The sequence below is a fragment of the Cucurbita pepo genome, chromosome 5 (genome assembly GCF_057944985.1).
Source record: "Cucurbita pepo subsp. pepo isolate OVF chromosome 5, ASM5794498v1, whole genome shotgun sequence".
NCBI lineage: Eukaryota > Viridiplantae > Streptophyta > Magnoliopsida > Cucurbitales > Cucurbitaceae > Cucurbita > Cucurbita pepo.
The window spans coordinates 18,061,881-18,077,947 of NC_141802.1; the positions used below are offsets into that span (position 1 = coordinate 18,061,881).

The 16,067-nt window shown below is 34.9% G+C and overlaps 4 protein-coding genes across 6 annotated transcripts; 1 reads left to right on the plus strand and 3 right to left on the minus strand.

Annotated features, from left to right (window-relative positions):
* Positions 1-587: 587 nt before the first annotated feature.
* LOC111794384 (uncharacterized) lies at positions 588-2,244 on the minus strand. 2 transcript variants are annotated; one of them, XM_087123614.1, is made up of 3 exons: positions 1,826-1,963; positions 1,383-1,704; positions 588-1,119 (listed from the first exon to the last, which is right to left on the minus strand). In XM_087123614.1, exons 2-3 carry the CDS (start codon positions 1,474-1,476, stop codon positions 761-763), a joined length of 453 nt encoding a protein of 150 aa, XP_086979740.1. In that variant the 5' UTR covers positions 1,477-1,704; positions 1,826-1,963; the 3' UTR covers positions 588-760. The 2 variants fall into 2 exon arrangements, with proteins under 2 accessions (XP_086979740.1, XP_023532123.2); XM_023676355.2 differs by lacking the exon at positions 1,383-1,704 and having other exon boundaries at positions 1,826-2,244.
* Positions 2,245-2,983: 739 nt separating this feature from the next.
* Positions 2,984-6,785, minus strand: LOC111795566 (arogenate dehydratase/prephenate dehydratase 1, chloroplastic). The gene is made up of 11 exons (XM_023678070.2): positions 6,278-6,785; positions 5,523-5,590; positions 5,261-5,353; positions 4,848-5,048; positions 4,482-4,562; positions 4,294-4,389; positions 4,111-4,188; positions 3,924-4,013; positions 3,752-3,819; positions 3,532-3,613; positions 2,984-3,347 (listed from the first exon to the last, which is right to left on the minus strand). The coding sequence occupies exons 1-11, from the start codon at positions 6,531-6,533 to the stop codon at positions 3,291-3,293; spliced, it is 1,170 nt and encodes a 389-aa protein (XP_023533838.2). The 5' UTR covers positions 6,534-6,785; the 3' UTR covers positions 2,984-3,290.
* A 1,940-nt stretch (positions 6,786-8,725) lies between these two features.
* On the minus strand, positions 8,726-12,528 carry LOC111796241 (putative membrane metalloprotease ARASP2, chloroplastic). Of its 2 annotated transcripts, XM_087123630.1 has the most exons (5): positions 12,258-12,528; positions 10,634-10,759; positions 10,395-10,522; positions 9,954-10,152; positions 8,726-9,634 (listed from the first exon to the last, which is right to left on the minus strand). In XM_087123630.1, exons 2-5 carry the CDS (start codon positions 10,722-10,724, stop codon positions 8,958-8,960), a joined length of 1,095 nt encoding a protein of 364 aa, XP_086979756.1. In that variant the 5' UTR covers positions 10,725-10,759; positions 12,258-12,528; the 3' UTR covers positions 8,726-8,957. The 2 variants fall into 2 exon arrangements, with proteins under 2 accessions (XP_086979756.1, XP_023534772.2); XM_023679004.2 differs by lacking the exons at positions 10,634-10,759; positions 12,258-12,528 and having other exon boundaries at positions 8,726-10,522.
* Positions 12,529-14,360: 1,832 nt separating this feature from the next.
* LOC147792744 (uncharacterized) lies at positions 14,361-15,952 on the plus strand. The gene is made up of 2 exons (XM_087124002.1): positions 14,361-14,556; positions 15,542-15,952. Exon 2 carries the CDS (start codon positions 15,548-15,550, stop codon positions 15,806-15,808), a length of 261 nt encoding a protein of 86 aa, XP_086980128.1. The 5' UTR covers positions 14,361-14,556; positions 15,542-15,547; the 3' UTR covers positions 15,809-15,952.
* The last annotated feature ends 115 nt before the right edge of the window (positions 15,953-16,067 follow it).

Genomic DNA, 16,067 nt, shown 5'->3' on the forward strand with positions numbered 1-16,067 from the left:
ATTTAATAAATGCTCCTTTATAATATAAATTATTAATTGCGTAGGGGTTGTGTCATAAATTCATCAAAATTCAACTAAGAATTAAATGTAAAGTAGGGACATGAAATATAAAGCGTACTTAGATAAAAATACATTACTTATTAATTAAATAATTTGAATTACATAATTTATTTTTTTTTTAGAAATTAAACCAAAAAAATCTTTCTCATAATCTTTCAATTTCAAATTTCAAACAACAGATTGACCTCATTAATACCTTTGAACCCTTTTTAAAAAACTTCGAAAGTACCCTTAAACAGAATTTGCTTGTTCCGACACGACACCCAACTCTCTAACACCTTCGAATTGTCAGGTCGTTCTTTGTATTTCAATGCTGCTTCCATCGACAAATGTACTGACATGACGATGTAGATATCCTGAACCTAGTCGAGCGCCCTTGAGTTCGAAGCTAGGTCGATGGTGATCAAGTCATTGGTGACAAAGATGGAGCCGCCTAGTTGGGTGAAGCTCCATGGCCTGCCTAAGACTCCGGCGACTGAGAAAACTACCGATTAACATGGATTTGTTAAGCTAGCCCTTCCGCCAAGTGAACTTAAACTCCCACTTTCAATGATAAACTAAGCTTTCAAAACATCATTCCATCAATTTTCCAGTTCAGTTTCATTTCACATTGATACAGATCCGACTAACCCGAGTCCCTCCGATTAAGTGAAGCGAAAATGCACCCTTTTCTTAGCCGTCCAACACGATGCGAAAAAGATTAGCACGACCTCGAAGAGCCATGGGCGATCGACTCCAGCTGATTCCGAAGATTTTGATTGTCCTCCAATAACCGATCATACTCGAGGAGGTACTCCTCAGATTGCTTTCTCAGGGCATCTGTTTCAGTTTCTGCATCATTTGCTTCTTTTGTTTTTGCCTCAACTTCAGATTCCAGTTTGGATATTGTGTTCCTCAACGTAGTTGACTCTTCTCCCAGGGCTTTAAGCTTCTCTGCACTTGCATCCTCTGTTGCTCGAATTCGCTTCTTTGCGACCTCCATTGTCTTCCGGAGTAGACGAAGCTCCCGGATGTAATGATGTAGTCTATCAATCATCAGTGCAAGAAACAGCAAGAACCCTGCAGGCCATAGATGTTATTTTCAAATCTAATATGAGCTACTCAAACAGAAGGATGGGAAGTAACTGCAAAAATGTAAGCAAATGGCTACAAAACAAGATTTATATGTCGAAATTCGGATCGACTGTATGATCTAGATTATCAAACAACAAAAATCAGATAAGAACAGAAAAATTAGGCTTCAAAATTCAAAGGCCATCAAATTTTTTGCCAGCTCCAGGGACTATACTCTAGATTCGTACAGGTTTTCCTTATTAACTTACCTCTAAGTATTCTGAGCAATATTGTCTTCAAATGCTCCATTAACACCGAAATGCTTCTGAATAAATTTCCCTTCGAAATGATATTCCAGCGCATTTGCAAACACCCCCTTGTAATATATGATGTACAAGGAAGCCTCACATGAAGTGAACAACAGCTCAATATAAGGATAACGAGTAATGTCACATCAAAATCATTGAATCGAACAAGATCAGGGAGCAAAATTGAAATAAAGAAGTTCAATTCTCTCCGTTCTAACTAGCTCAGGGACCAAAATTGTTCATCTCCAGATACTCGTAAAGCCAACAATTCCAAAACCAAAACCTAAGCATGAACAACATATTCACCGTAAAATTGACAGAAAAAGAGTACAAATGCCATCGGTAATAACCCTATCCAGAAAGCGAAGATCAAAGAAAAAACAAACTCGAAAGAGATTAATTACCTATGAGAGAAGCTTCGAGTAAGTGATTGGACATAAGGACCTGATCCGTAGGATTAACCTCGCCGGTCTCAGTCATCCGATTCTGGATCTTAACCATGCTATAGACGCTAGAAAGAAGGAGAACGAAGACAGTTGCGGCGACTGTTTGAACAACGATTGGGGCTTTACCGCGCTTAACACGATCTAAACTCAAAATCACAAGCTTCCTCAGAGGCGTCCTGAAGAGGAGAGTCAAAATCAGAGCCATTTCGGCTGCGATTATGGTGAATAGAAGCTGAATCATGTTCGATGCGAGTCAGTCTGCAAGCGGGCGTTGTAGCTTCGGGGAACCTTTATGGTGGTTTTCGGTGGAACCTTTATGGTGGTTTTCGGTGGAACCTTTAATGGAGTGTTCGTCAAAAGATACCCTACACCAACTGTAAAAAACATCGAATTTCGCTTCTCTTACCACTCACAACGTTTCGCTTGCAGGGACGGCTCCCGTAACGGGCGGGGAAGGAGAGAAAAAAAAAAAAAAATCACCGCAGTCAAACGGAGACAGTAAATTCTTTTTTTTTTTTTCTTTTTTTTCTTTTCTTTTCTTTTCTTTTCTAAATTAATAAATATAGTTTTGTATTTATAATTTTTAAAAATTTCAATATATTTAATGATTAATTTAGTGAGTCGAACATATTTAATTTTCTACTAATAAAGATATTTCTAAAAAAAAATACATTGGATCTCAACATAATTATTTTCCATAAAAAATGTCTCATACACAACATTAAAATATTTTAAGAATAATACTTAACAAAATTTTTGTTTAAAATGGTGTTTTCCAATAATATAGTCATTATTACCATTATTTTAGTTTAATAATATATAGAAACAAAGATTATGACCTTTTAACCGATATCATCCTTAATGCTAGAGATTTAAAGATATTTTATTTGATTAAAAAAGATGACATAAATCGAATAAAAATCATATTATTCATAAAGTAAACCTCAAATTCCGAGGAAATAGGGTTCCAAAAGGATCTTTTCTTTCTTTCCAAAGTCATTCATTAGTCGTTTGAGGAGTCTTGAATTTTGACTCTTAAGAATACGAAGAAAGGAAAAAAATCAATACATAACACACTTAAAAAAAAAAAAAATCAACTTAGTATGAAAAAAAAAATACAAATCAATTTATAACTTGCATTCCTTTGTTAATTGAAACATAATTACATACCAATAGAATTGAAATTTCATAAATACAAATTTACTAAAACTGTGAGTCAAACTTAGTATGAAAAAAAATACGGTGTATTCTTACTAATAGTATCAACATTATTATTATTGGACTGAGCCTATGATCACACCACATGCTAGTTGATTGGAAGTTACATTTTTGACCTCCAAGGGAAGATATGAGTTTTGAAACAAACTAATCTATTAGGCCAATGATCTGAAATTGAAGAACATTGATTCTCCAAATGCATACTCTAACGAGCAACGTCAACGGGATAGCAACCAAGTACCCGTAAAAATGTCGCATGTTCCTATGTAATGTTAGAACACAACATTAGAAGAGAAACTTCAGATGGAAAAAATAATTGGTGTTAAGTTTCATTATACCCAAAGGCCTATGATATTCTTAACACACTCTTTCATGGGTGTACTCACAAAACTAATTTGATTCACAAAGCCTACCAAATGGATTGATCATAACGTTTAACAACAAACCTGCAAATGCCCCAAGACAAGCTGAGCACGTGGTTCGGCCATAGAAGCTTCAAAATCAATGTAGAACAAGTAGTCAAAGTACCTGAAAATGTTAAAAGTTGAAGGGAATCATCAATCCATACAGACATTTGAGACACATTGTGCTGCAATAACTATTAGTGAAGACCTTTCAAAGCCTGCTAAAGGTATACTGCCAAACGACAATGATAATGATACATACTTGGCACTACCCATGTTAGAGTCATCCACTACTCGTAAGGGGCAATTTCTTTGCGGTCGACTTTCAATCTAGTCATGCATGCAGAATTCTTATCAGTTTAGAGACAAATGGTACAAAACAAAGCTTTTAGAGAAAAATTAAATTTCATTAACAGGTTGATGTAGCAATATACCTTTGTCAAATTTATATCTCTTAGTGCAAACAACGCCAAGACTTTGAACAAGACTCCAGGTCCTTCATCCAAAGTAAATACAATGCTTGTCTGCAACGAATAGAAGATTTGACTTCCAAGATTAATAAAGCTACGAGTTCAACAAATATGAGGCATTGTGATCAGCACGTATGAGATTGTGGCTTACTCTATAGGGTCTATCAGTTCTTGGAATGATTGGTTCCCTTGCAAGTACCAGATAACGAGTCACGTTACCTAAATCATCCTTAAGCACATAATTTTATTTAAGACAAGCGATGGCCAAGTATATTAATCATATGTTAAGATGAGATGAGAACAAAAGAAAACTAGAAAGAGGCAAAATATTTACTTGGATTCCTTCTGCAAGTATGTTTAAACCATATAACTCTGCAGCACGAGCACCAGCCACAACTCCAGCATCCCTGAGGTTGTTCAACGCTACATACTAGATACAAAATCAAGATGGAAAGCCTGTTTTAGAAAATAAACCAAGTAGAAGAAAGTTTGTAATTGGAATTTAAACTAACATATATGAACCTGAGCTGCACCAGCAGTATCATCAACATTTTCTCGGACAACACCCAACCTATTCAGCGCATTATCGCTCAAGGAAAGTGCCTGGCCAAACCAACACTCAAATATCATTGATTTTTCTAATGACAACACGTCGGTACTTTTTACTTCCAAAAACTCACTTCATTTTCATAATAATACCCAAATTCAAGGATATGATGCAACGGAGCAAACAACAGGAATAACTTCTTTAGAGGACGGTGCAAGATTGAATGCTAGACGTTCATGTGTCGTGAACATTCTATTACAATGACTACCATGTGAATTAAACACGTGAGACTGCAGTTATAAAGAAATAAGACAAGGATGGAATGAAAGTCTACACTTAACCTGTGGATGGCTAAGAACACGTTTCAACTGTTCGGCTCTCACACCTGGCAGAGCTAGAAGGCAGAGGTTGGTGGTTATCTGCACTTCACCAACAATATGTAGCCTGTGCCGAAGGAGCAAATCATAATTGCGATGGATGCTCCCACCTGATGAATTTTCAATCGGAAGAACAGCTTTATCAGCTATCCACAGTTCAACAGCCTGCAGAGAAAAATAAAGTTATGACAAAGTATTAGTGGAGGACTTGAATTAAGTGAATTGAAGGCAAGTAAAGTCAAGACCAGTAATGTTGTCTACAATTTTCAATAATCACATATGATCTTTAAAAAACAAAACATCACAGTGAAATAGGTTAACCCACTAAGGAAAGCAGTTCTACATGTTATTTTATTTTAGCAGATAGACTAATAAACCTTGAATGCATCTTCAAACTCATTACAAGGAACACTTTCACAATTAGGGTATGCTGCAAGTGCTGCATCCTCACTATGTGACCCTGGCAACCCCTGCATTGTTAACTCAACAAATGAGAAAGAGTAGATAAAAATTACAAAATAGATTGATGGGTTACTAAAAGATAAAACTGATTGGAAACTGAAAAAATATTTGATAAACAAAGGTCGAAACTCAGTAAAAAAAGAGCAAAGGGCATAGGTTCAATAATATAACTCATACCTTAAATGATATCCGAACCTTCTTATTATCATCTGGATAAGCAGATTTACTTGACACTGATAATGGTCCTGCAACCATTTATATAAAGTGAAAAAAAAATGCATTAACAGATGAAGGAAATGTTGGCAACAGTTTAGCCAGTTTAAACTTACGTCTATTGACCAAAACATGACAGGTTAAAATGAAAAGACAGATGATAAGGAAGCAGAAATCGACTAGCTTGAAGAAACTGAGTGGTTGCATTAACTTGCTGTTACTCAAAGTGTGTGCTTAAGTTTATTTGATCCTGAAGAATTGTTTTACAAAAATACATTTCAGTTACCATCTGATTCTGTTAATTCTAATCACCATGTCTGTTGCTCGAGTAATTTATTCATGCCAATGGTCGCATTCTCACATCGGTTCCAAAATTTTTCCCAAACACGTTTGAATCCTCTTTGATTTGGATTCGGGCGAGATTTTACCCAATAATTTCAACCATTGATCTTCATGTAAACTCGCATCCTAATAACCATAGTAATTCTACATCTTTATTTAACTCTTTGAAATTTCACTAAAAAGAAACGGTCGACTTCTGAAAATGTTATTACAGATTCAGAAGTATCTCCTATTGTGTATATTGATAGAACCATAGATAACTTCCATATCACGAATCGATGCAGAGAAACGATTTATACAACATCAAACAACCACGTTTATTGATTCAATACCAAAAGCATTACCACACATTGAACAATCTGAATCGCAAAACTTACTAGCAAAGGGCGGGATATCCTTATTCGATCTCCAAACGATATTGCCGTCCGGCTGCTCAACAGACGGCTGTAACTCCGTGGTTCGATTCGGCGGCTTCTCCGCCTCAATGGAGCAAGTCATCGGAGAAGCCGGCAATCCTAAAACTCCACCTCTCGATTCCAGCTTCAGCGCCACCGCAGGCGGCGGCGTCTTCGGTATCAAGCTCCACAAAGGCGAGGCATCCCCCAACGCCATACCGCTCGCAAAATTCATCATCAAATTTCGAGTACCGATTTGGAATCGGTTAGGAAATTTCTTGAAGAAGAAGAAGAAGAAGACCAAATATGTAAAATATCCAAGAAGAAATTAGTAGGTGAAGCAAACTTGATCTGAGCAACACGTTTCCTCTGTAGAATTGACTTCAATTTTCTTTGCTCTCTTCTTCATTTTTCCTCACCGGCTTGGCGAAGTTGGGAGAGTTTGTTTGAAGTTTGAAAAAGCTTTTTATATACGTGGTGGCAATGAAACTGCATTCATGTAGGAACCGTGGTTTAAAACAGAGGAAATGGAGGTATGCGTCCGCAGCCGTTGATTATGATGACTTTTACGCCTCAGAGGCGTTGACTATTCTCCTTCGCTGTCCTATCATGATTTGTTGACATATATATATATATATATATATAACAAATAAAAAACAAATTTTGTTTAGTGGACGGATTGTATCAATCCAAATCGACCGGGTTGGTAAGGAATTTATTATTATTATTATTTTATTTTATTTAAAAATATTTTTTTTAAAAAGTAATCATTTCAATTCAATGTAAAATATTTGAATAATAGTAAATTTTGATTTAAATCCTATTTTTGTTAATTAACTGAATATTCTACTTCGATGGGAAATTATTTTAATTTTTTTTAATTTTTATAATTAAAAAAAATATTGATTTAACTTTTACAGGAATCTATTAATTTAAAAAACAAATGATGTATTATTGATTTATTAAATAAAAAATTATAAATTCAATGTATATTCATACTTTTAATATTTAGAAATTTATTAAATTCAAATTTAACATTTTAGGAAATTTTCTAACACTTTTAAATGCAAACAACTGTTAAAAACTTATTGGCTAATTTAAAAATTAGATAATTGATAAAAATACGTGTTTAATAAATGTTTTTGTTTTAAATCTAAAATAGAATTTAAGCATAAAAACATATATTCATCTATGCAAACATAACTTAGTGCAAGAGAAGATAAACCTAATTTTCTAAACTAAACTATAATATTTAATATTTAAATGTTAAATTACATCAATACATAAATAACACGTTAGACTAAGTCATAATTTATTTTAGAGAATAAAAAAAATAAGGAGATTAATCTAATTGGTGGATCCAACCCAAGCAATGACGCTGTATGACATCAATCTAAAGTCAAAATGCTTTAGAATTCATAATTATTTTAAATTAGACTTTACCTCTATTAATTATGATATTTAGCCCCTAATTTTTTGTGGTCTATCTAAAAACATAATAAGGTTTGTGACATTTCATTTAAATATTATTATTATTATTATTTGAAAGTTCGGGTTTGACTGTCATTTTACCTCATTCAAAATATTCGACATTTTTTTTTTATTTAAAATTACCACTTTTGAAAATTCGATAGTGTGTTAGGAGGAAACAACAATTTTTGAGACGTTGCATTGAGAGACCTTGGCTCGAGCAGAGCCAAGGTCGAGCCCAATGACTTGGTCTAGCGTAGAGGTAAGTCGAATGTGTCGCAGACGATTGAACATGCACGCACAGGCGGCGTGTGTGGTTGAACAAGCTTGGATTCCGCACTAGCGATGTTCGATGGACAAAGACAAACCTCGCCTAAGGTCCGACGAAGCCATAAAGCCGGGATGAAAAATATATATGAGGCTTAATTCTCCTCAAGGCTAGTCGTGCGCGTGTCAAGATCACGACGCCGCACGGTAAAAAATGCAGGATCGTGACACAAATTTTGTAATAGCCTAAACCTACAGCTAGCAGATATTGTTAGTTCTGGCCGTTACATATCGCCATTAACCTCACGGTGTTAAAACCCGCCTACTAGGGAGAGGTTTTCACTCTTATAAGAAATATTTAGTACCTCTTTCAAACCGATGTGGGATCTCATAATCCACCCCCATAGAGACCCTGTCTAATGTTTGGTTCTGTTATCATTTGTAACAACTCAAACCCACCGCTAGTAGATATTGTCTATTTTGGCTCGTTACATATCGTTGTCAGCCTTACAGTTTTAAAACATGTCTACTAGAGAGAGATTTACATACCCTTATAAGGAAGGTTTCATTCCCCTCTCAAACCGATGTGAGGTCTCAGCTATATCTTCAGCTGAAGAACGCTCGATGCATAGACATCGGTTGTTTCTACCTGCAGGCTGCAACAGAAAGACAAGGATTCAAGCAACATGGAAGTATACACATAAACAAGCTGTTCTCTGTATATTTATAACCTGTTGATTTGAAGGGAGTACAAAGCTGATAAGAATAAGGGTTATAAATCATCTCTTTCTTTCTATCTCAGCTGAAACCAACAATATGAAAGCATCAAGAGCTCTAAACTACAACACTAACACTAAATCATCAACACAAGCATTTACAGTTTCAACAGAGATTGCCCTGAATCCATTCCTTAAGCATTGTCTTATCATAACAGGTCCTTTATAAACTCAAGGTTTAACGTGTCTTTGATGATGAGGAACAGCCCGAGAAGTACGACGAGCATGATCCCAGACGACATGATTTGCTGCTCGAGTTCTAACGGCAGCTTTCTCCCTCCCCTTGCAGCTTCAATGAGGATCAAAGCCAACGAACCGCCATCCAAAGCTGGCAAGGGAAGAAGGTTTATAACAGCAAGATTAATGTTAAGAACAGCTGCAAATTGATAGAGCCCATCAATGTTGGACCTAGCCACTTCTGCACCAACAGCAATAATGGCCACAGGACCAGAAACCTTACTAGCTGACTGAGAGAAGTTCAGAAATGTCTGTTTCAAGCTATCCAAAACCTTAAATGACAGACCCAAAAACTCCCTTTTAGAATAACTAAAAGCCTCCAAGAAATTCTTGGCTACAACCTTTGAAATCTTTACATTAGGTGAAAGCTGAACCCCAATTCTTCCTGTTCCATCAAAACTCTTATCTGGGGTGACCCCAATTTCAAGATACTGTTTCCCTCTTTCAACTTTGAGAAGAACAGTTCTATTGGGGCTTCTTTTAATTGCTTCAACGAGCTCAGACACTGCTTTAGAAGCCAATTTTGGCAGTTCATTTGCATTAACAGCAAGAATCACATCCCCAGGAAGCAGCCCATCACGCGAAGCAGCTGAAAGGGTTAGAACCTCAGGCACTAGAACACCAGGAAATGGCTCTTGAACAGGCAAACCAACCGATGATACTTGAATTAAAATAATTAGATATGCAAAGATTATATTGGCAACAACACCAGCAGAAATCACTATCACTCTATCCAATATCGGTCTGTTTTTAAGCAAATTTTCGTCGTCTGCTGGAATATCACTCTCAGGATCATTATCAGGAAAACCCACAAATCCACCGAGAGGAAATGCCCTAATGGAGTATTCTACATTGTTTTTGTTGAATTTTGCGAGAATTGGACCAAATCCGATTGCAAATTTACTTACATGGATGCCCTGAAGACAAGCGGCGAGGAAGTGACCACTCTCGTGAACAACAATGATGGCTGTCAACACCGCCGTCGCCTCCAGTACCGACGGAGCACTTCCAATATCGAATCCGGCGAAAGCCCATGGTCTGAAATCGCAACTCCTCCGACATGGGATTCTGCTCTTTTCCCAGAAGATTTGGTGTCTGTTCCTGAAACTAAGATCCGACGAATTGAAAGAATGAGATAAGAAAGAAGAAGAAGAAGAAGAAGAAGGGGATTTGGAGAAATGGGTTCTTGACTTGGAATTGGGTAGATTGATAACAGAACAAGAAGAGGAAGACAGATTTAATAGCATGATTTTGAAAGTTCCTTTAGGGTTGTGAGGATTGACAGAGATTTAGCGAGAAAATAGACGAAGATGAAAGAATTGGAGAAGACATAGGGCTTTGGATAACACCTTTTTCAAATTTGTGGAGGGGAAGCGAGAGAAGTGTTTCCTCTTTTCCCCCTCGCATTTGTGTGTGTGTGTGTGTGTGTTTTTGAGGCGCGCATTTGAGGCCTCCGTCTCCTGATGAACGTGCGATCCTAACATAAAGGAACATATTTCATAATTATTCTTTCTACTTATTTGAATTAGTGTTGAAATTATTAAAAATAATAATAATAATTAAATAAGAAAATCTAGCTCGGTGCAACCATTCCTCGGCTTGATTGCATCTCCTTCCTCGAGATTTCCATTTGCGTCACTCGATGTCTTTCTAGCTTCTGTTTGTCTTGGTTGCACCATTGATTTTCACTAACATCCAGTCGTCATCATGCAACCTAATTGACACTAATAAGTTATTCTTCATCTAAACGTTCGTCCACTGATTCTAGATCCCCCTCTAATATTTTCTCGCTCCATCTATGAACAGTAGTAGTACGGTTGTCACAGTCACTAACTTCGTCATTAGGTCCTATGCACAACCACCCACAGCATTGTGAAGGAAATAGTAGACTAGCCATTGGAGACATGGACCACGCGAGAATGAAACAATCTTGTTTACAAACAGGTTTAGTGGTTTGATTCGTGATTAGTTCAATTCAGTTTGATTTCATTTCACATTTTTATTGGTTCGATTGTTTACCCGATCCGCCTCCAATTTAGTGGGTTTTTCACCAATTTCAATTTGATTTGGTTGGTTCTTCATTCCCCATTTGATTTGGTTAATTTTTCATTCCCTATGGGTTCTTGGTGAATATTATTGAGGTAAATGATTTTCTTGTTAAACGCTCTCTTAGTGAACATTAGATATGTATGTATTGTTCGTTCTTTGATTGTTGTAGTGGCTAGGTCCGATTCAAAATATTATGGAACCTTTTGCATGCATTGAAAGATAGAAATGACATAAAATAAACTTTTGTAGAACCATTTATACGAATTGCTTGTCTATGGTTTTTGAAAACTTCCATCAAAGTCTCTATGGTATAATGTAGAATGCCTTTTGTTAGGCAAACACGACTCTCCACAATGGTATGATATTGTTCACTTTGAGCCTAAACTCTCATGACTTTGCTTCGAGCTTCCCCAAAAGGCCTCATACCAATGGAGTTAGTATTCTTCACTTATAAACCCATGATCATTCCCTAAATTAGCCGATGTGGGACTTCCATCATCCAACACATTTTTATCTTATATGAATAAAATATTTTTATATAAAACGTGACAGCACAAGTTGTTAATCATAGCATTTAAAATTAATTAAAATTATTCTTAAAAAAGACCGACACAAATTATTCTTAGAGAACGAATAATCAAAATAAGTCTTCTCAGTATTGTTACCAAAAAGGATGAGAAAAAATCCAATGTAGTTGAAACAACTTGCTATAAATGATTTATTATTTGACACCTAACCTAAATATTTCATTATTTTTTATGCCAAAAATTATTATATTTCTATAATTACATCCTTACTAAAATGATTGAAAATATTCCTAAATTACGAGTCTCGTTTTAAAAATATTTATAACGTTCAAAAAATGTCAAAAGAAAAAAAAATTAATTTTTAACAAAACCCTAAATTAAAAAAACATGTGTTCAAGAAAACAGTAACTTCCCCTAAATTAAATTTACATAAAATTATCTCACAATAATGCATGCAAAACCTATTATTTTGGTCGTAGTTGATTCGGATTGAAAGTCGGTAACAATCTCGAGCATGTTCGATTGAGTTTAGACAGAGTAGTAATCTAGCCCAATAACGTTACCTGACTCAAATAGAAATTGAATTTAATTTTTTTTAAGAAAATTAAAAATTAGGATAGAAAGAGAATTAATTACCCAGAGAGAGCGGGCGGAGGTGCAAAATTTGAGACGAGATATTGACGCGGCTCAATCAGAAAACACACACCAAAGCAATGGTAACAATTTTAGCCATGTCTTTCAAATTGAGACACATCAATACCTTCATCCAGTTTCAAAACTCATCTTCCGCCGTAAGCCTCTTTAATTTCGTTCCACCGTTCTCCACGCGCCGCCGTGCATCTTCACGGGCCGTCACATCGCTGCTGGCCTCCGAGACTATTCTTTTGAATTGGGAGAAACTGGATACCCTTCTCCTTCGCCCAGTTTGTTAACTTTTATACACGAAAACTGGAAGACAAGTCAATGGCATTTATTTCCCTCTAGAACTGTCTTTGTATTTATGTAGATTTATTTATTTATTTTAAATTTAATTAAATTAATAAAAATACTAGTAAACAATATTTTATTTCTAAATATATATTTTTATTTTTAATTTTGGATGACTGTTAATACTATATTTAAAAAATACACATGAAATTTTAAAAATAATTTTATCACCTTTAATTTTTTTTTAGAAAAGTTCTTACCGTTAATATATAAACAAAAAACTGTCTATCCACGCTTCATAGATTATCTTCCTTATTAATATTATTTTAAAAAAATTATAAGTGAATTAATGAAAATTTTAAAATTTAAACTCTTTTAAAAGTTTGAGAGTACACACATTTTAATTTTTATTAATTTAAAAAATGTAATTTATAATTATATAAGTTATATTTATTTATAAGTTAATAATTGAGATAATGGATAGAAATTAATTGCGTGGTGGGTTGAAGAGGTTGGAATAGACAGCCTAGATTTCACAATAATTAGGCGTACCTAATTTATGGAATCTAAAGCTGTAAATTAACCCATTTTTTTAGCAAAAAATTTATATAATTTATTTTTAATACCTCAAATATATTAATTATAATCCTATGAACCACCTCCCTATTAAATTTATATCAATATAAAATTTAAATTTCTACTCGAGCAATTAATTTTTTGGATTTGAACGTGCGCATTGATTAAACAAAGACTAATCCAAAAAGTTTGGTGTTAATTTAATATTATAATATGTTAATTTTTTATGCTTTAAAATATTGTTTTGGACAAAATCATGACTTTATAATAATCGGATAGATCAAGATTTTGAAACAAAGATTTATTTTATTTTATTTATTTAGGTTATCTTGTAGATGATATATATATAGTCATCATTTAAAAAATTTAGAGAAATTTAAAATATTAAATTAGTTTTTTTATTATTATTATTTTGTCTACTTGGATGCATGATGAATTTAATTCAACTCCAAATCTCTTTTACTAATTTCTTTTAAAAAAAATTATTAAATTTGCACATTATATTATTTATTCAATAATTGATTGCAAATTAATCATAAAGGCTGAATAATATATTAAGAAGAAGAAAAGAAAAACAAAAAATAGTCGTTTTAAACGTGGGTTGAAATAAATAAAATTAGAAGTATAAAAATTAAAATAGGCATTTTTTTAGTTAAAAGAATTATTTATAATAAATACAAGTAAAAATAATAATTTAGTTTATTAATTAAAGTTAAAAAGTTTAAGATAATGATTTGAAAAAAAAAAAAAATTATGTTAACAACCGCGCTATATTCATGTTTGTTGTATATACACAAGTTAGAGTTATTTTGTCAGAGTTCCTTAGAAAGAGTTGTCTCAATTTCCTGTGTATTATGTACCTACCCACCTGTATCGGTTTCGAGTATATAGAGCTTTTCTTGAGAGTACAACATGAATTATTTTAGTGCCGAAGCGCTTGTTACTTGAACATTGGCTCGAGGTATTTTCTCTATCCCTTCTTATCTTGAAAAAACAAGGTACCTTGCGTCCTTGATCTGATAACCATTTTTTGACTAACCTAACCTCCTCGGTCGCTCCAGATCAATAAGGGGTAGTACAGGAATATTCATATAATTTGATAAAAATATTAATTATTTATTTAAAAAAAATATGGTGAATAATAATAAAAAAAAAAAAAATAGAGCAAATAAACGGTAACCGACAAAGGAAGCAAAGCAGGGCGCGGAAGGTGCGTGTAAAGGAGTATAAACAGCTTGGAATTAGAAGCCAACGTAAAGTCCACGGCCCCACGAGATTCTCTACCCACCACCACCACCACCACCACCGCCATTACCAATTTTTCTTCAGCACAGTCTTCATTTTCATCTTCTTCCTCAACCCTCCGTTTCTCAATCCCTCTCTTTCTCTGCAGGGCCCCACTCTCACCAACCTCCACAACGTCAATTTCAAGGTATTTTCACTCTCCCTCGAATCGAATCGCAGTTCTTTCTCGCTTTTTTTGAATTCTATCTGCGTACGTATCTTCAGCTTCCTTGTTTCGATTTCTTCAGTTTTTTAGTTGATTGTTCCTTGATTTTTGGTCGGCGGTTCCGTGTAGTGAAGTTGTAGGTATATCTGATTCGATCGTTGAATACGCCTTGTGCATCTAGTTTAATTTGTTCTTTTCGATTAATTTGAATATTGTGTCTGATTGCTTTTTCGACCTTGAGCGTGATTTGAGGGCTTTGATGCATGGTTGGTTGATGAATCGAGCAAATGATTTGAATCCGTGTTTTGCCGATTTAAGTTTTGGCGTCAATGCTCTAAATTTCATCTTCTGATGGATGAGACTTTTTATCCTGGAAGGATCTTCTTCAACTTTTCTTTTCCCACTGTTTTAGCCAGTTTTCTTGTAGGACAATGTTTTTTGTTTTGTTTAGACTGTCCAAAGCCAGTTGTAGAAACTTGGGATTTATGTCTATATTTTACTCGTGATTTTGTTTACAGGTGTCATTGCTTGAGCAATGCTTTTACTATAAAATGAACAAATTCGTAAGCTAAGATACATCGAATTTGATATAATGTAAGTTCAAATTTTCAATTCTTCTTCGTGAAGATTGACTCTGGAGGATTTGGTAGGTTGGCCATTGTTGTCTCCTTTCCCTTCTGTTTGTCTGTATCTCCCAGATTCTCCATTTGATCACGAGTCTATACGATTCCACTTTGAGTATAAGCTCTTGTGACTTTATTTTTGGACTTTCTAAAAGACCTCATCTGAATGGAGATGTGTTCCTCACTTATAAATTCATTAGGATCATTTCCTAAATTAGCTAATCTAGGACTCGCTCCCAACAATCCTCATGACCAGATTTTCTCCATGTTTGCCCAACGTTCTTAATCAAAATTAATAACTCAATACATGAAGCTGTGTTTGATAAATTTCTGGAAAATGACAGTTGAAAATGGGAAGCAAAGCACCAAGCTGGGCTGATCAGTGGGGTTCAGGCAATTACGGAGTCGAAGACGACAATAAGATGGTGGAGAAGAAAGGGAGCGGCAATGGCAGTAGTAGCAAGAAGATGACAGAGGTAAAGGCAGCAGCCTCAGCTGGGTTTGTGAAGGCGAAGGCTGTGGCAGCTGTAGGTGCTCAAAAAGTGAAATCTGGAACTTCAGTAGGCATCAAATGGGTCAAGAATCAGTACCAGAAAAAGGTCTCCAAATGACTCTACAAATTCATGTCTCTAAGCATTGACCATTTTTTCTTAACTTTCTCTCAAACCCATCTTCTCATCTGATAATTATTTGGTTTCCTACATTTTGTCAAACTCATCAATCAATCTAAAAAAGTAGACAGATTTTTCAGTGAACCAGATTGAATGCGAAGGACTAGTAAGTATCATATCATGAACTGCTAAAATTCCCATTCTTTACAGCAGACTTTTGAATAACGAACACGAGTAGTACTCGTTTTCGTCAATTATA